At 45.0% G+C, this 19,490-nt stretch overlaps 1 protein-coding gene across 2 annotated transcripts in view; it reads right to left on the bottom strand.

The window, feature by feature from the left end:
- Positions 1-82: 82 nt before the first annotated feature.
- LOC133472537 (gastrula zinc finger protein XlCGF57.1-like) overlaps positions 83-19,490 on the bottom strand; it is a 20,063-nt gene continuing 655 nt past the window's right edge. The window contains exons 2-4 of one of the 2 annotated variants that reach the window (XM_061763495.1): positions 19,257-19,385; positions 12,251-12,790; positions 83-2,480 (exon numbers count right to left, since the gene is read on the bottom strand). In XM_061763495.1, the coding sequence (XP_061619479.1) occupies positions 994-2,480; positions 12,251-12,790; positions 19,257-19,371 (2,142 nt within the window). In that variant the 5' untranslated portion in view covers positions 19,372-19,385 and the 3' untranslated portion in view covers positions 83-993. Of the gene's footprint in view, positions 2,481-4,517; positions 5,151-12,250; positions 12,791-19,256; positions 19,386-19,490 lie in introns of those variants that run through there. The other variant, XM_061763496.1, reaches the window with a different exon arrangement.

Genomic DNA, 19,490 nt, shown 5'->3' with positions numbered 1-19,490 from the left:
GTTGGCGCATCAATGGATGAAGTTATTTGGAGGATCCATATCAATTTGTGCAATTTAACAATCAACAAAAAATCCAAACGACTGAAGGTGCTCAAAAATGTTGTTGTTTTTATTTCCTGATGATACAACCCTCCACTCCTCAGACAAAAACCTACAAGAGCTTCTGAACTCAACTCATCGATGTAAATAAATGACCACTAAGTTTCAACAAAACAAAGTTGACATTTCTGGCACCAAACAAATAAAACATCAGGTTGAAATCACAGTACATTCCTAGGAGATAGAAAGAGTATATAATCAGAAATGGAAATAAAAAGCTTTGTTGGAAGCCACGTATAGTCCACGTAAAAAACTAAATGTCAAAAAGCTGTCAAACCAAGAGTGTTCCGAACGTGAAATCAATGATATACATAAATATTAACGCTCACTATTCCTCCCATACATGAGTGACGGCGTTGAGATTTTGGCCGACACATTCCAAACCAATACTTCGCCTATTTGGAAGTGAGCGGAAAGAGCTTACGACACTCACGAATGGAGCTACAGGAGCGACAAATGTACCGGTTGAAATATTCCTCAATTCTATGACTCAAAGTGCACAACCTAAGCAATAATTCACTTTCCCGCGCTCCTCAGGAGATGTTCGAAATCAGAAATGATCTGAGGGGAACCGGTGGTCGAAAAAAAACTAAAACAAAGGTGTGTTACTTTGTGGAATGTGTGTTTTGCTTCCACTTTTGAAAAACATTGAAACTAAAGTACGATTGTATCAACCAAATCAATTGCTTGCTTGATTGATAGGATCACTTTGGTGCTCGTTTGACAATTTTGTGACAAGCATGTTTTTTGTTTCAATAAAAAAAAACTGTTTTTGTTTTATATCACGAATTGAGTGTCATTGTAAGATGTTGAAATCTGTGTTGGTGCTTTGAAGATTGATGGATTGATGGATTGATTGATTGTTGGCTCCATCATTGTTGGTTTTTTCCGAAATTATTCAGTGAATGAAAGCTCATCTAATAAATCTGAGCGAACTTTTCCACTGATGCCTTCCCGATCATCTCGATGATCCGCCTTAGCGTCATCCCGATGACGGAATCTTTGAGCACAAACTGAGCGGGCAAAAGGTTTGTCGTCAGTGTGGGTTCTTGTGTGGATTCTTAAGTTTCTATTCTGAGTGAATCTTTGACCACAGACCGAGCAGGAAAAGGGTTTCTCGCCAGTGTGGGTTCTCGCGTGTAATTTCAAGCTCGCCTTGACGGAGAAGCTTTGGCCACAAACCGAGCAAGGAAAAGGCTTATCGCCTGTGTGGATTCTTCTGTGGATCTTTAAGCTTCCCTTCTGAGTGAATCTTTGACCACAAACCGAGCAGGCAAAAGGTTTCTCGCCAGTGTGGGTTCTCGTGTGGATTTTTAAGCGTGCCTTTACGGAGAACCTTTGACCGCAAACTGAGCAGGCAAAAGGTTTGGCACCTGTATGGATTCTCGTGTGTATTAGTAAGCTTCCATTTTGAGTGAATCTTTGACCGCAATCTGAGCAGGCGAAAGGTTTCTCACCAGTGTGGATTCTTGTGTGTGTTTTTAAGTATTCCTTTACGGAGAACCTTTGACCGCAAACCGAGCAGGCAAAGGGTTTCTCGCCAGTGTGGGTTCTCGCGTGTATTTTTAAGTCTCCTTTCCGATTGAATGTTTTCCCACAAACTGAGCAGACAAAAGGTTTCTCACCCGTGTGGGCTCGTGTGTGTATTTGAAAGCTTCCCTTATGAGAGAATCTTTGACCGCAAACTGAGCAGACAAAGGGCTTATCACCCGTGTGGGTTCTTGTGTGTATATTTAAGCTTCCCTTCTGAGTGAATCTTTGAGCACAAACTGAGCAGGCAAAAGGTTTCTCACCAGTGTGGGTTCTTGAGTGATTTTTTAAGTTCTCCTTTAAGGAGAACCTATGACCACAAACTGAGCAGGCAAAAGGTTTCTCACCAGTGTGGGTTCTTGTGTGGATTTTTAAGTGTCCCTTCTGAGTAAATCTTTGACCGCAATCTGAGCAGGCAAAAGGTTTCTCACCAGTGTGGATCCTCGTGTGCTTTTTCAAATGACTCTCGTAAGGAAAGCTTTTCCCACACGGAGAACATTTCCAGCGTTTGTTGTCAGTGTCACTTTCATGCTCGTCATCCTCTTCAGTGGCAGGAGAGTGCGACGTGATGTCGTCACTATCTGATAGTGGTGCTTGTGATCCTCCGCGGTGGTCTCCATCACCTTCTCTCGCGCTGCTCTCCTCACTTTGAACTTTATCTGCAGTCTTCAAGGGGACACCGGTCGACGCAAACTTGGTATCCTCCTCCTCTTCCCATTTTAAGTGGGGTTGCTCTGGCTCCTCCTCTTTTTTCACGGAAATGGGCTCCAATTCCTCTTCCTCTTTCAAGCGGGGCACCTCTCCACCTCCCACGTGCTCCTGCCGCTCAGGACCAAGGTCTTCGCTGATGTCTGCGAGACGCAAGAAGAGAAACACACACGGTTTGGTCAAGTCCATTCTCACGTTACGACTTTAATGTTGTGTCATATAGAAGGTTATTTGGAGAGCCAGAGCAGACAAAGTGAAGCCCGATTGCAATGACGTTTGGCTTACTCGATTTGACATGCGACTTCCAAAACTCATGTCCAGATTCATATGGTTTTATGCGTCGGGGATGTTTTTAGCCGTAGCTGAAGTAGCGCTCGGTGGCAGCGATGTACATTGATGTTGCGCTTTTCTAAAAGGACATTATTGAAAGGGTTGTATTCTGTTCGAAAAAAGTGTTTCATTTGATCGTATGCATGATTGTTTGAGACTATTTAAATGATTGGGAAAAGCCTTCCAGAACATCTGAACTTTATTTGGGGTCAGAAAGCGTGCTGGCCGCTGAGTCGGCGGCTCAAGGCATTTAGCGCAATGGTCTGCGCACTCCCCTCCCAATACGCGGGGTCGACGAAAAGTGTCCTTTTCCAAATCTGCAGCAGAAGGCGTTCAGGTCGTCGGCTAGTCGACTATTGTTCGCAGCTTGGGGGCATCGTCGCTTGGAATCGGTCAGCGATCGGAATGCATGCCGGACTGATTTAGCGTCGTTTGCGCTAAAGTGTTTTGCAATGTTCGTTTCTTGAGTCAGCTGGTTTCTAGCTGGACGATACAGAGCCCTGTCCGCGCTTCGATATGCGTCCTCCTTCGCTTGGCGAAGCTGCTTCAGTTTGCCAGTCAACCACGGCTTGTTGTGGGTGTGTGTGTGCGAAATGACTTTGTTGGTACACACACAAAACAATACTAGAGAGTGCGTAACCGAGGCGTCCACACGGGGAGGCGCCATCTTGCTATTATAAGTTACGGCTGTGTGATATTTCAGTTGTTCTTTTTGAATGAGTCAGCAGAAATGTCAACAATTCCGTTTTTTTCCCTGTCAATATGGGGTGCTGTGTGCATATTAATGAGGCGGAAAAACGAACTGCAATGATTTTAACAAATGGCCGCAATATAACAAAGATTGAAAAATCGAAGGGGATCGCAAAGCTTTCCGTTCCCGCCGTAAACGAGACTACGTAGCGCCACTCAGTTTGTGGAGAGCACAGCCGCGGCAGAAAGTGCGACGGCCGAGACAGTCGATGAACATTTGGATAAATTCACCTGGAAAATCTCAAATGTCATGAACGTTGTCGTTGTCATGAATCTTGAGGCGACCTCGAACACCACGGAGGAGGACAATGATGGTGAAGAGCTGGTCTTGTCGGACCTCAGTGCGGCTTTTGATAGGGTGGATCCTAACATACTGCCGAACAGGTTGGAAACGTGGGTAGGACTCAATGGAACAGTCCTTAAATGGTTCGGACGCTACCTGGGGGAGAGGAGTTCTTTGGGAAGCATTGGAAGTGTTCATTGACCTACGGGGTTCAGTCCAGTTCGCTCTCTTAAAAAAACCAAAGACCAAGTCCGAAACCTCGGTGTACTGACAGATTTCCGCCCGACGAAGCAATGACTAAAAATGCAGAAGAACATATCCAGAGTGACCAGGAGAAGCTCATCCATGCTTTTACCTATGGTCATTTTCCCCCTTTGCTGTTCAATGAAATGCTTTTCATCACGTCAAGCACATTGCGTTACCTCGTGCATGAAATGCACTCCATAAATTTGCTTCAAGACGCCAAATACCAAATAACCACTCAAACTTCTCGGTGAGGTCAGCACAACTTGGCTCATGGTGACCCAACAGGGCCACCACTCAAAACGGCTTCGGGCAAAGAAAACGATATTACAACCCATATAGTCCCTGAATGGAGTAAAACGGTTAACACTCCGACCCTTGAACATCTTGAGAAATGCTGACGTCACCTCGGAGTCCGAAAGCTGTCATCCGGAGTGATCTGCATCGTCGAATTATGACGGAATGCTATTTAGGTTAGGGTAACTCTAATGTCACGCAGCGCTCGCAAGAAAATAAAACACGAGAGCCAAAGTATTTGCTAAGCGTGTGAGAGTGCGTGAGTGCGTGAACAGACCCGCTCTGTGCGGCGCAACTCGAGGCCGCAGATGGAAAACCGCGTCCGATGGCGGACGTCGGGGCTCGTTGTCGTCCGCTGCGCCACAAAGTTCCTCTCCGTACGCTGGCGTCCTCCAAGCACACATCTTTATCACACGATAAACGCGACACGTTCTCTGCTTTGCGACGCGTCTCTTCCGTTAGCTGCTAAGCTAGCTAAGCTAGCCCCGGCCGAGAAGCGCCAACGGGCGTGCGCCGACGCGAAGATCGAACCATGGATGTTTCGGTCCAGTCCAGTCGCGATGGACGTCCTGCGGGAGACTTCAGCACGTTCGCTACAAATTCGCGTTGACGCGTCCTCGCGTCTCACTGGTTCGCCGTCGAGCTCCTCGGGCCTCCTCGGGCCTCTTCGGGCCTCTTCGGGCGACCGCTAGCTCCTACGTCACTTCCCGTTGAGCCTCGGCCGCATTTGACTCCTGCCGGAGGTCATCGCGTGTGCGGTCAAAACGCAGTATGTCAATATGTCCAACTTATGACTTGAGTGTATCGATTGGGTATCAAGTCTTTGGAATGGAAAGAGGACAGGACAAAAAAATGGAAAGCTCAATCAGAATCCGAATCCGAATCATCTTTCTTTGCCAAGATGGTCTTTGTCCCTGCGTTGCCTTTGGGGGTTTTGTTGATTTTGTGCGCAGATGCATTGTTGATGGGCACGGCCGTTCTTTTGAGTGTATTCAATCATTCCAATCAGAATCCGAATCATCTTAATTTTGCCAAGTATGTCCAAAAAAAGGAATTTGCCTCCGGTCGTTGGAGCCGATCTCGTACGACACCAGACGGTCAATTCACACAGAGGACACAAAGACATTGACAAAAACAGTCATTGAGCAATAAAAGGTGGCTAGTTAGCTGCTAATGCCGGTACAATTGTTTGGTTTTTTTGCTCTAGCAATAAGTTCTTTAAAAAGATTCGTTCAATCCTTTTCCGGCGCTTCCTCATTCCGTTCACGATCCGTCCCCGTTCACTTTAGGACGACGCCTTGTCGTTGTCGCGCATTGTAAACTAGGAAAGGCGGGGAGATTTCAAAAAACAAAACAAAGGTTGTTCGAAAAAAGGAATTATGGAAATCTGTGCTGATTTATTAAAACAGAAAAACTACATCTCACCCAGCCGCAAGTATTCCGACCCTTTGCTGCGACACTCATAAGTTGAACTCGGGTGCCGTCCATTTCTTCTGATCATCCTTGAGATGTTCTCCACCTTCATTGGAGTCCGGCTGTGTTTGATGGTACTGATTGGACTTGATTAGGAAAGCCACACCCCTGTGTATACAAGACCTCACAGCTCACAGTACAAGTCAGAGCAATTGACAATCATGAGGTCAAAGGAACTGCCTGAAGAGCTCAGAGACAGAATCTGGCCAAGGTTACAAAAAAAAAAAAGATTCTGCTGCACTTTACGTTCCTAAGAGCACAGTGGCCTCCGTAATCCTTGAATGGAAGACGTTCGGGACGACCGGAACCCTTCCTCGAGCTGGCCGTCCGCCCAAACTGAGCAATCGGGGGAGAAGAGCCTTGGTGAGAGAGGTCGAGAAGAACCCAAAGATCACTGTGGCGCAGGTCCAGAGATGCAAAAGTACGAGAAAGTCAAGCATCACTGCAACCCTCCACCAGTCGGGGCCTTGCTCCAAAAACACCGTAAGGCCTCCGAGATGGTGAGAAATGAGATTCTTTGGTCTGAAGAGACCAAGATCGGAATTGTTGAGAAAGTCATCATCTTACGTAGTATTACGTACTATCTGCCAATTCGATTTTGCCATCTGGGTTGATCGTGTACAAAGTCTCTCTGAAATTTGAGAGTTTGTGATCGGGTTCACTTCCGAATGGGAAAAAGAAAGGATGAGCATTCTTCCTACATACCCTTTGGGATTTTGGCTGATTTTGTATGCAGACGTTGATATTGGGATTGTGATGCCGATGGCGTCCTATAGCAAGCAGGAGCGAGAGGACACCTTTTTCACTGCTGTTCTTTTGGGAATACGCTCCATATTACACGAGGGGAGAGATTGTTGACGGGCGTCATTCCAGCATGGAAGATACCCGATACAGGTTTTGAATTCATGAGATATTGACCCCAAAAGGTCATTCATTATTCATCACTCTCAAATGCAGATCGAGACTCCGTAGCTGTTCCCGTTATTTTATACATTTACATATTTCGGAGACTTTCAAACCCTTCATTTCCCTCCTATCTTCCCGTCTTTTCAAGCTTCCAAATACGTGTGGTCCCTTTTGTAGCTGCGAAGGTCCTGGAGTGTTTTCTTTTGGGCTTTTTTTAGCCATGGAGAGGACTTGTGGGAAGTCCAGCTATCCAACAAATTGCGTCTTGCGACACCATCCATAAATCTTTCAATAAAAGAAACACCAAGAAACAAGGTGCGAATTAAGACTCATTAAAACATGCTTACAAGACAGTGAATAAACAGGTCCATCATTTTCAAAAAATGGTATTTATGTTTACTCTCTTGTCTTTTGTGGTAGAATCCATAATCTTCATTCTCTTTGCCTGTGATCGAATGCCATTGACATTCCAAGACACGAATGTTAAGCGTGTCATATAACATATAACATATAACACGTGCAGAATGTGTTTTGGCGTTGTCTTGCTGAAATAAGCAGAAGGGCTCCATGGAAAAGACGTCGCTTGGATGGCAGCATATGTTTCTCCAAAAGCTGCATGTACCTATTTAACACAACGTCCCAACTTCATTGGAATTGGGGTTGTAGATTTGGTACCATGCATTCTTTTTTGTTGTTTTTTTGACAGTTTTCGGGAGATTTTTGGGTATTGTGTTGACGAATGTTATTTAGAGAGGATGATGGAGAGAATACTTTTAAGTACTGCAAAGCCAGGGTACATAGAAGGGCAAACACTGAACATAGGAAAGAAACCGTGGCAAGGGGATAATATGGTTTGTGGTTTGGAGCGACTTGTGCGTTTAGTGTGCGTGGCAGCAGGCAGAGCGGTCGGAGCGAAGATCCACGCTGGTGGCATGCGTCACTCCGTTGTTGTTTCTCTCAGCAAAAGTGGAAAGAAGGAAAGCAAATACACTCCATGTTTGACAATTCCTAACGGCAACAGATCAAACGAAGTGCTCGCCGAGAAGAGCCGGGGCGCGACGTCGCGGAAATCCTTCATCGACGGGTAGAAAATGGCGTCTCAGAGGTGGCCCTGATCATTCGAGTTTTGAAACCTGATTTCATATAATTAGCAATGTTTTATTCCTTCCAATTTGACCGGCTAGTTAACGTGACTCTTCTCTGCGCTGTGTCAAAGCTCCATGCCATTTTTTCAGCCTGCTTCGTGCAACTTTAAAGCCGTTGACTTCTTTTCGGTGGGTCAAGTGGATTTGAGATTCGAGTCAATTGAGTTCGTCACTGTTCGAAGAAGCAAATTTCATGAGGGATCTCACATAAAGTGCGCACCACGAAAAGTCAATGCTTCTTTACAGTCTGGTTCAATCCATCATTCATTTATTTGACATGGACATCACAAAATGACAGCAGTTTTTTTTTTCCCCCACAGGAGGCTTTAAGAGAAAGAGAAAGACAAGATAAACGTGGTAGTAAAAATGCACGAATATAAATTACTTTAGATCTTTTAAAATGACCTTTCTGAGTGAACCTTTAACCACGATCTGAACAGGCAAAAGGCTTTCTCTCCACTGTGTCTTTTGCTTTTCCCAGACTGAGACAAATTCCATTGTTTGCTGTCAGGGCGGCATGTCGTATCCCCTTCGGACGTTTGATCATCATCCGACTCAGAATCATCTTTATTTGCCAAGTGTGTCCAAAAAAGGACTTCAGGTCCCGAGAGACTGTAATTCCCAGGAAGTTGACACAAGGCGGCCGGACAGCGTGAGGGGCAGCTGTGGCGAAGGATGCCTCCCGAAGTCCGCCATCATCTTCGTCGGTGTGAGGAGTGTGACGTCATTGTCGTCACTATCTGATAGTGGCGCTAAGAGGCCGCGTGTGCTCGTGATCCTCCTCAGTGCGCCAGCTTTTGTCATGAACATGGTTAGGGCGACGGCGAGGAACGCAAGGCAAGAACATGGTGGACCCAATTGCAGGGAAGCAGGAGTGCGGGAATCTCAAAATAATCATATTTCATCACAATGATAACACAACTGGCGACTATGACACGGCAAGACGTGACAACGACAATGAACCGACGAGGACTGAAAGAACCCAGGGAACTAAATACAAGCAAATTGACGAGACAACGAGGAACACCCGGACAAGACACGAGTGGCCGGAGAGAGCCGATTGGTCGACACAAACCAGACGGGAACAGGTGGACACAACAACCTAACGAGCACACGACAAACATGGAACAAAACTAAACACAACCCAAACCAGAACACAGACCATGACAGCTTTGCAGTTTCTTTCACTGAGGCCTCATCGCTTGGGCCATTTTTGGCTTGATGTTGCGAGCGCTTTGTTTTGGGAAGCGCTCCAATGGATGAAAGCGCTCCAATCTTTTTCATGGGGAATATTCATTTGATATACAAGCAAATTGAGTCTCGCCCACTGGTTTAAGAGGTGTCATTTATTGAGGATCACAAATACAGTTTACCACCAAAAGTCCAAATGGATTCATTCGTATCTCTTCGTCTTATTTCAATCAATCATTCACTTGTTTGATATTTACCACGAAAACATTGGAAGTAGGGGTCTTCGATGGTCCAAATTTCACAAACAAGTTGATGGATTTTTTGCTCCAGAAAATGCAACTGGCAGTCATTTCCAATCATATCAATATGCTTTGGTAAATAATCAATTCCCTTTCGAAGGCCCCTTTTTCATCAGCAAAATCAAAAATCGAAAGGCGCTGGCTGAGAAGGAATGGCAGTCATATTTTGAGTCATATTTTATATTTATCGCAATCCCCTCACCTTCAAAATGACAACTTTTCAGCTAATCAAAAATAATAATAATACAGCTTGCTTGAGTTTCCGGTTTGTATTGTACAGTGGGCACGGAAAGTACCCACTGTATCATTTGTCACTCTTTGTTATATTGCGGGTATTCCGACCCTTTGCTGCGACACTCCTATATTGAACTCGGGTGCTGTCCATCCTTGAGATGGTTCTCCACCTTCATTGGAGTCCAGCTGTGTTTGATGGTACTGATTGGACTTGATCCCAGCTGTCATCGGGCAGGTGGCGGGGTACACCCTCAACTGGTTGCCAGCCAATCGCAGGGCACATACCAACAAACGACCATCCCCCTCCACCAGTCGGGGCTTTATGGCGGAGTGTTTCCGACGGAAGCCTCTCCTCAGTGCAAGACACGTGAAAGCTCGCATGGACCTGAAGGACTCCAAGATGGTGAGAAATAAGATATTCTCTGGTCTGATGAGACCAAGATGGAAATTGTTGGCCTTAATTCTAAGCGGCATGTGCGGAGAAAAGCAGGCACTGCTCATCACCGGTCCAATACAGTCCCGACAGTGAAGCATGGCGGCGGCAACATCGGGCCGTGGGCCTGTTTTTCAGCCGCATGGACAGGACGACGGGTTGCGATCGAAGGAAAGACGAATGCGGCCAAGTACAAGGGATATCTTGGACGAAAAACCTTGTCCAGAGTGCTCAGGACCTCGGACTGGGCCGAAGGTTCACTTTCAAAAAAGACAATGACCCAAAGCACACAGCTAAAATACCGAAGAAGTGGCTTAAGAAGAACTCCGTGACAGGCCAGAGCCCTGACTTAAACCCAATTGAGCATCTCTGTCCACCAACGTTCACCATGCAACCTGACGGAACCGGAGAGGTGTGAAAAACCTGTTGCATCGTTCCCCAAAAGACTCATGGCTGTATTAGCTCAAAAGGGGGCGTCTACTAAATACTGCGCAAAGGGTCGGAATATTATGGCTGTGTGAGATTTCTTTTGGAATCAATCTGATAACATTTCAACAATTCAGTTTTTTGAGGTGCTGTGTGTACATTGTAGAAAAATATGAACTGAAATGATTTTCGCAAATGACTGCAATATAAAAAAAAGTGACAAATTTAAGGGGATGTGAATACTTTCCATACCCACTGTATCTTACATTGCTGTCATATATCATTGCATCACATCAACAACAGCTCCTACCCCAAAATTATGTTCAATCACCAATTGAATGTGCCTCAAAAAATGACTAATTTATGAGGGTGTCATCATTAAAATCCTACAAACACGGCAGGCGAGTGCCACATCCTTGCAGGCCTCATACAGGAACCCAAGGAACATGGCTTAATGTCCAAAAACTGTCAACAATCATCACCAAAATTTGTGGGGACCTCTCGACTCACGGCAGCTTCAACCTCTGAAAATATGACAACAATCAGCCCAATATTTGAGATTTTATGGATCACATAAGATCAAATCGGACAAGCCGCAGTTTCGTTACGCGTTCGGCCGGGAGACCCTCGTCACGGGTCGTCCGACGTTATGACAGCCGGCCAAAGTCCACGTCTGTCACACAATGCCACTTCCACAAACGCCCATCGGGCTGCAAGAATCCCTTCATGTGGGACGACGACGTCGGCGGTCTTCTTTCCTCAACGAGGCAGTTCACTGTGGATTTTGTGAAACAACAAGCTTCCCAAACTTTCGAGAACTACGGAATAAGTGCCAATGTTCACACCAATAACGAGTCCCTTCAAAGCATTTTGGGAACAGCGCTAATTCTCAACACTTGCACACGGGAGACTTTTAGGAAATATATGGACAACAACAAGACAACAATAAAAGCTGGGATACAAAATACAAGAATGTAGATTTTGGTAAGTCAGTGACACAGTCATCGTTATTATTCTTTTTAAACATTGACATTTGCATGAAAATCTTCTTGATCACTGCTATTCTCACCAGCACACTTGTGTGTCTCAACCCGATCCTGACGAGAGAACCTCTGACCACAACCTGAGCAGGAAAAAGGTTTCTCACCAGTGTGCGTTCTGGTGTGTTTTGTTAAGTTTTTCTTACCGGAGAATCGTTGACCACAAAATGAGCAGGAGAACGGTTTCTCACCGGTGTGCGTTCTTGTGTGTCTTTGTAAATTTGTCTGCTGAGCGAATGTTTGACCACAAACTGTGCAGGAAAAAGGTTTCTCACCGGTGTGCGTTCTTGTGTGTCTTTTTAAATTTGTCTGCTGAGTGAATGTTTGACCACAAACTGAGCAGGAAAAACGTTTCTCCCCAGTGTGGGTTCTTGTGTGGATTGTTAAGTTTTTCTTTCCGGAGAATCGTTGACCACAAACTGAGCAGGAAAAAGGTTTCTCACCAGTGTGCGTTCTTGTGTGTCTTTTAACATCTGTATTCTGAATGAATGCTTTACCACAAACTGTGCAGGAGAACGGCTTCTCACCAGTGTGGGTTCTTGTGTGTAATTTTAACTTTCCCTTTTGAGAGAATCTTTGACCACAAACTGAGCAGGAGAACGGTTTCTCACCAGTGTGCGTTCTTGTGTGTCTTTTTAAATCGGTCTTCTGAGTGAATGTTTTACCACAAACTGTGCAGCAAAAAGGTTTCTCACCAGTGTGGGTTCTTGTGTGGATTTTCAACTTTCCCTTCTGAGTGAATCTTTGGCCACAAACGGAGCAGGAGAACGGTTTCTCACCAGTGTGCGTTCTTGTGTGTCTTTTTAAATCCGTCTTCTGCGTGAATGTTTTACCACAAACTGTGCAGCAAAAAGGTTTCTCACCTGTGTGGGTTCTTGTGTGTCTTTTTAAGCGTTCCTTCATCGAGAATCTTTGGCCACAAACTGAGCAGGAAAAAGGTTTTTCTCCAGTGTGTATTCTCACGTGTTGTTTCAAAATGCTCTTGTTAGCAAACGTTTTCTCACACTGAGAACATTTCCATCGTTTGTTGTCAGCGTGACATGTCACATCACCTTCACACTGTTTCTCATCATCATCAGTGTGAGGAGAGTGCGACGCCATGTCGTCACTGTCTGACAGTGGAGCCAAGAGGCCGTCTGCTTGTGATCTTCCATCACCTTCTCTTGTGCTGCTGCTTGGAGGCTCCGCCCCTCGCCTCCCCTCACTTTGACCTTCATCTTCACTCTTCAAAGGGACACCAGTCGATGGAACCTTGGTGATATCCTCCTCCTCCTCCTCCTCCTCCTCTTTGATGTGGGGGCACGCTTCTTCCTCCTCTTTTTTAATCGAAATGGGCTCCTCTTCCTCTTTCATGCGAGGGGGCTCTGGCTCCTGCCGCTCAGTACGAAGATGCTCGGTGATGTCTGCAAGACACGAGAAGACAAACACACATGGTGTGGTCAATCTTTTCTCATGTTGTGACTTTAATGTTGTGTATTATGTTTTAGATTTAGATTTAAGGTTAATGTGACACACCGGTTTTTAGCCCTTTATTCAACAGGTGCTTTATGGAATGTCATCCATTTTGTAAATATGTAACTATATCACATTGTAGTTTGCTTTGTTTGTTTTTGCTTTCAATCAGCCCCTCTTTGAATGATTTCAAGTGACAATATTGACAAGCTACTTTTTATTTCACTTTTGATGTTTCATTTATTTAATACCATGTTCTTGGCACTATAATCGCTTTCCCAACACACAATAATGTAGTGACAGTGTTATGAAGAGAATCCCAAATTAGAAGTAATATCAGGTTGAGTGATATTTTAAGCGGGTTACTGGAGAAGTTTTTCAAGTCAAGGAAAACACGATACTCCAATGAAATTAATGTGGTTTCTCGCGTAAGAGGAATTTTACTTGGAGTGGGGTGCTGCAGCAGCGTACATCCAGACAAATGGCTGATGAAGACCCACTAAGTGAGCACGTTTTTCAGAGCGAAGATGAGGTAGACCAGTGGCTCGCAAACTATTTTACACCAAGTACCACTGGAAAAAAAACAAACAAAAAAAAAAAAGTCCCACCCTAATGACCAGCATTCAAACACAGTAGCATAGTATGCCTATGTGTTCGTCAAATAAACAAGGCAGGTTTTATTCCTAAAGAGTATTTTTAATATGACTGTAATAGTCAAACATTATGCACAGTTACGGCATCAACACTGCGCTAGAAAATAAGCAAATGGAAAAAGTGCATTTTACTGGATTGTTTTTCTTAACATTCAGGGTCTACAGGTACATTGCATACAGACGAGTCACACGATGGATCTACCAAAACCTTGGGAAGTTCTGCCATCCCGTGTTGTTCGTAGAATACGTGCTCAGTGGGAGAGTGATAGCTACAATTATTGTGGATTTAAATATCCAAAAGTCGAATTCAAGCAATACTTTGTTGAACCTGGTGCATTCCTGGTACATTCCGTGGCATACATCTCTCTCTCTCTCTCTCTCGCATCAACCGCAGCTGCCTCCGAGGTCGGAAATGTCTTTCTCCTTTGCATTATTTCATCCAGCAGTGTCTGGACATAGTCGAGAACAAAAATGTTTGGACAAATGTGAAGGAGCAAGTATTGTTATTAAACGCATACAACAGCTGACCATACTTACCATTGGCAATTGGCACCTTGACCTCCTTTGCCACATGCACGGACAATCCCCACTGCCCAGTGCATAATAACCGTAATAGAGTCGTGGGTATGGACAAGGAAATGCCGCTGCGAGATTCTGTTCTCTTGCTGGCGGTTGAGGTCCCGGTGGCCGTAGGAAAAATAGTTGGCACCACAGCTGGTTTCAGTCTCTGCCTAACGACACTTGTGTATCCCACATGCTGTCCGCTAAACGTTCCCCGTGGAACGTCTACGTATTCTGCGGTGTCATTGTTGCCGAGATTGAAAGTCTGGATGGGTATTTTTCTACTTTTGAGCTCATACAGCCATGAGTCTTTTTGGGAATGATGCAACAGGTTTTTCACACCTGGATTTGGGGATCCTCTCCAGTTCTGTCAGGTTGGAGGGTGAACGTTGGTGCACAGCCATTTTCAGGATGCTCCAGAGATGCTCAATTGGGTTTAAGTCAGGGCTCTGGCTGGGCCATTCAAGAACAGTCCCGGAGCGGTTCTGAAGCCACTCCTTCGTTATTTTAGCTGTGTGCTTAGGGTCATTGTCTTTTTTTAAAGGTGAAAACCTTCGGCCCAGTCTGAGGTCCCGAGCACTCTGGAGAAGGTTTTCGTCCAGGATATCCCTGTACTTAGCGTCATTCATCTTCCCTTCTATTGCAACCGGTCGTCCTGAAAAAACACCTCCACGGCATGATGTTGCCACCGCCATGCTTCACTGTCGGGACTGTATTGGACAGGTGATGAGCAGTGCCTGCTTTTCTCCACACTTGCCACTAAGAATTAAGAATTAAGGCCTACAATTTCCATATTGGTCTCATCAGACCAGAGAATCTTATTTCTTCTAATCATGGAGTCCTTCAGGTGTGTTTTTTTTTTTTTTTTAGCAAACTCCATGCGGGCTTTCGTGTGTCTTGCATTGAGAAGAGGCTTCCGTCGGGCCACTCTGCCATAAAGCCCCGACTGGTGGAGAGCTGCAGTGATGGTTGACTTTCTAGAATTTTCTCCCGACTGCATCTCTGGAGCTCAGCCACAGTGATCTTTGAGTTCTTCTTTACTTCTCTCACCAAGGCTCTTGTCCCCCGATTGTTCAGTTTGGCCGGACGGCCAGCTCTACGAAAGGTTCTGGTCGTCCCAAACGTCTTCCATTTCAGGATTACGGAGGCCACTGTGCTCTTAGGAACCTGAAGTGCAGCAGCAGGTTTTTTGTAACCTTGGACAGATCTGTGCCTTGCCACATTTCTGTCTCTGAGCTCTTCAGGCAGTTCCTTTGAACTCATGATTCTCATTTGCTCTGACATGCACTGTGAGCTGTAAGGTCTTCTATAGACAGGTTTGTGGCTTTCCTAACCAAGTCCCATCAGTATCATCAAACACAGCTGGACTCCCATGAAGGTGGAGAACATCTCAAGGATGATCAGAAGAAATGGACAGCACCCGAGTTCAATATAGGAGTGTCACAGCAAAGGGTCGGAATACTTGTGGCTGTGTGATATTTCAGTTTTTCTTTTTTAATAAATCTGCAAAAAAATTCAACAATTCCGTTTTTTTTTCTGTCAATATGGGGTGCTGTGTGCACATTAATGAGGAAACAAACGAACTTCAATGATTTTAGTAAATGGCTGCAATACAAAATTGAAGGGCCACTGTAAGTCCACATAGCCCTCAGGGATGGAGCTATAGTTGAGTTTATTTCAAAAACACATTTCAATTTCCATTTTTAAAGTTTGAATTATCAAAATGAAACATAAGGCATTCATGGCGATACACTGATGAGCTTAGACCAGAACTAAAATGAAGACTGCTTGATCGGATACAAATACTGCATTGCCTGAACACATTTTTTGACAAACTTTCCCAGTCGCAATCATTTGTTTTTTCCACCGACAGCACTGGACTCAAAACGTCGCCACTTGCAGATACGATGCTAGTACACGTCACCATTTGTCTTAAATCACTGAGCAAAACTGTCCCTTGACAACCCAGAATGACTAACTCCCTTTCCAACGCCCCTTTTTCCATCGCCAAAATCTAGACTTGAAAAGCGCTGGCATTGAAAAAAAACAGCTTGCTCGAGTTTCCCAACACCACTTGGTTCAAGTTGGTGATTATCGATTATTTAATTGCTGACATATATCATTGCATCACATGAACGACCTCTTGTACCCCATAATTATGTTCAATCACTGATTAAACGTGCTGGAAAATCGCTAATGAGGTTGTCATCATCAAAATGATACAAACCCAGCGGGCGAGTGCCACATCTTACACGAACCCATGAAACCTGGCTTAATGTCCGAAAAACCGTCAGCAATCATCACCAAAATGTATGCGGACATCTCCACTCATGGCAGCTTCAACCTCTGAAAATATTCCTACAATCAGCTCAATAGCTCTTTTCACACATATACACATATACTATATACATTTGTGGTGCAATCAATTCAAAATTGAGCTTACGTATGAGGAAATGAATGTGCAAGAATGAATTGAATCCGTTTGTCTTTCTTTCCTCAAGGGGGCATTTCAACGGTCGATTTAAAATTATTATGATTTTTTTTTTTTAAACAAGCCTTCCAACATATCTCACTATTACTATTTTCAATCATGAATATCCCCAAAAATTCATACAGACTTTCAATATGGGCAAAAATGACTCCATGAGAAACTGGAATCGGCTCCTGCTCGTGATGTGTCAGGGTGTGACAGGTTAACACGTCCAAAATGTGCCTGAAAATCAAGTATTTCATCACAAAACGATTCTATTCTGCGGGGCTTTTTTTTTTCTTTTTCTGCAGACATCATTTATGAGCCCGGAACTATGGAATAAGCGCCTATGTTCATTCCACTAACGAGTCCTTTGAAAGGATTTTGGCACCGATGCTAATTCTCAACACTCGCCCGCAGGAGGCTTTTAGAAAATATATGGACAAGACCAAGCCAAAGCTGGTACACTGAATACAAGAATGTGGATTTTTCTAAGTCAGTGACATAAGAATTTATGGGCGGACGCAGCATGTGGAAGTCGAAGATGGAGTCTAAAAATAGACGCGCATACGTATGAATGAATACAAATTCTGGTCTGGTGCTCAATGGCACACCAGAGGTTGTTGCTTGGTGCTCAGCTGACTTCGGGTGAGAGGCGGGGTACGCCCTGAACCGGTCGCCAGCCAATCGCAGGGCAAGTAGACAAACAACCATTCGCACCTACGGACAATTTAGAGTCTGCACTCAACCCAGCATGCGCGTTTTTGGAAAATGGGAGGAAACCGGAGCACCTGGCAAAAACTGGTCGGAACCTAATTGCACAAAATGGTCGAGTGTATTTTTAATAGGGACTTGAAGAGAGACATTTTGACAGTATAGTCACAACCGCCACCGTCTGTGAGAGGGCACGTTATCATGTGTGCGCAAATGAGACGAGTGTCGATGGGCTCGTGATGACGTCATGAATTCAATTCCTTGCGGATATTCATTTTTGGCGAGTTAGTTGGAGGACAAGATCGTCAAAAAAGCGGTGGGGAAATTTGACTTGTAATCTGTTTGGATTGCAAAAGAGGCTCGCAGGGGATTTAGAAAAAAAACAACAAAAAAAAACATGGCTCAAGTGTGAATGATACGAACATTTTGTGTGATACGACTTATTATTAACTGTGTACACATTATAAAGAAAACCCTAGCATAATTATACCAATATATATGTAAATATCTATAAAGCACTTTAAAGGGTCCCCATTATATTTATTATATAAATGAATAATGGATATATATTGTGTTGAAACACAGGTATGCACTCGATATACTAGAAGATAAATTCAATAATAGATAAATGAGAGATGTGATGACGCCAGAGTTGCGTCATGGCTTTCTACTTCCGGGTTAGCGGAGCGCACCGGCCGTGGCTCCGGAAGCAGCCTGAAAAGCATACCGGACGTATTCGTCGCAAGACGTTTCGGTGTTTGGATAAAGGAGGCTGTTAACTCCTTTGTGGAGCGGCGACTGCGTTAAGGCGCCTTTCCGAGCCGCTCGGAGAGGGCCGACGTGGGTCGGGGCGGGAGTGTGCGCGGAGAGATGGCTGAACGTTTTCAATGGATGAACCGGATGTGGCTAAAAGTGGCGTATCGGAGTTTTGAAAGTCAGAAAGGGGGTCAGGGTTACAGAATGACTTTACTTTGGATGGATTTAGATTCTCCGAATTCAGGTTGATCGCAATCATTTGTGGCCAAGCGTAGTTACTATTTGAGCCAAGGGGACACATTTATCAGAGTTCGTATTCTTAAATTTCGCAGAACTTGGGCATTGCGTGTATTTGAGCGAATCAGTTTCGGTTCGGAGGTTGTGAATTTCCATAAAGTGGAGGAGCAGTTAGAAAGACGGAGGCATGCACTGGAAAGCGGAGGAATGAAGATGAGCCGAAGTAAGACAGAATATACGTGCAGGAATGAGCGAGGTGGTGGGGGGGGGGGGGGGGAGGCTTCAGGGAGGACAGAGAGCGAGGGTGGAGGACTTGAAATACTTGGGGTCAACCGTCCACAGCAACGGCGACTGCGGTCAGGAAGTGAAGAAACGGGTCCGAGCGGGTTGGAACGGGTGGAGGAGGGTAGAAAATGGTCGTTCATATCCTCGAGCTCTGCCCCAATAAAGAAAAGGATGTGTGGTGCGCAAAAGTGCCCGAATACAAACCATTTCATATTTTCAGCGCGCATGCGCACCTGGGCACTGCTTATGTGCACCCCCGCCTATCACCAAATAAATACAAATAAAATAAATTGTCCCCTTATGGCAAATTCAAATTTTAGAGTTAATCATGAGTAAATGTACTAAACGTATAGTTCTACCTTTGTATGTATACAGATTTAATTTTTTGGGGTTCATTTTCAGGTTCAAAGATGGCCCCTCCCCTAAAAAGCTACAAACATGCATTTGGATCAGGCAAAAAACGGGGCTGCTTTATGAAGTCCTGCAAAGCAGACTTGTCTTCAAGGGAGGGCAGGCAAACAGAATCGTTAACTGTTGTTTGATTCGGAGGTTGGCCGTCGGGGTGGCCAGCCCCGTCTCGGGTGGCAGCGGCCACCACGTAGCTCCGCCCTTGCTGCACACCCACATAGTACACGTTACAGGATGTGAATCATGTTAATGTTAAATGCATCATCAAACGGGGCCGGTAAATAAACACAGGAAAATCATTCCAATTAGAACGCGTGCGACATGGGAACCAACCTGCTCTGCGTAGCACAGTGCGAGGCTGCAGAAGTTGAAGACGTGGCTCCTTCTCCTCTTCTGGGCCACAAAGTTCCTCCTCCTCGTCGTACTCCGGCGTCCTCGTTGCACACATTTTCACTTTCCGCTCTAAATTGGAGGGATGAGAAAAGCAAGTTATAATCGGACATGTGAAACAATGACATCGAGATTCAGATTTGGACATTGCGGGTTAAACAGTACGTTAGTTAGAAT

This window comes from Phyllopteryx taeniolatus, chromosome 23 (genome assembly GCF_024500385.1).
Source record: "Phyllopteryx taeniolatus isolate TA_2022b chromosome 23, UOR_Ptae_1.2, whole genome shotgun sequence".
In the NCBI taxonomy this organism is placed as follows: Eukaryota; Metazoa; Chordata; class Actinopteri; order Syngnathiformes; family Syngnathidae; genus Phyllopteryx; species Phyllopteryx taeniolatus.
The sequence above is the reverse complement of the archived record's forward strand: the minus strand, read 5'-3'. Positions and strand labels throughout refer to the sequence as shown.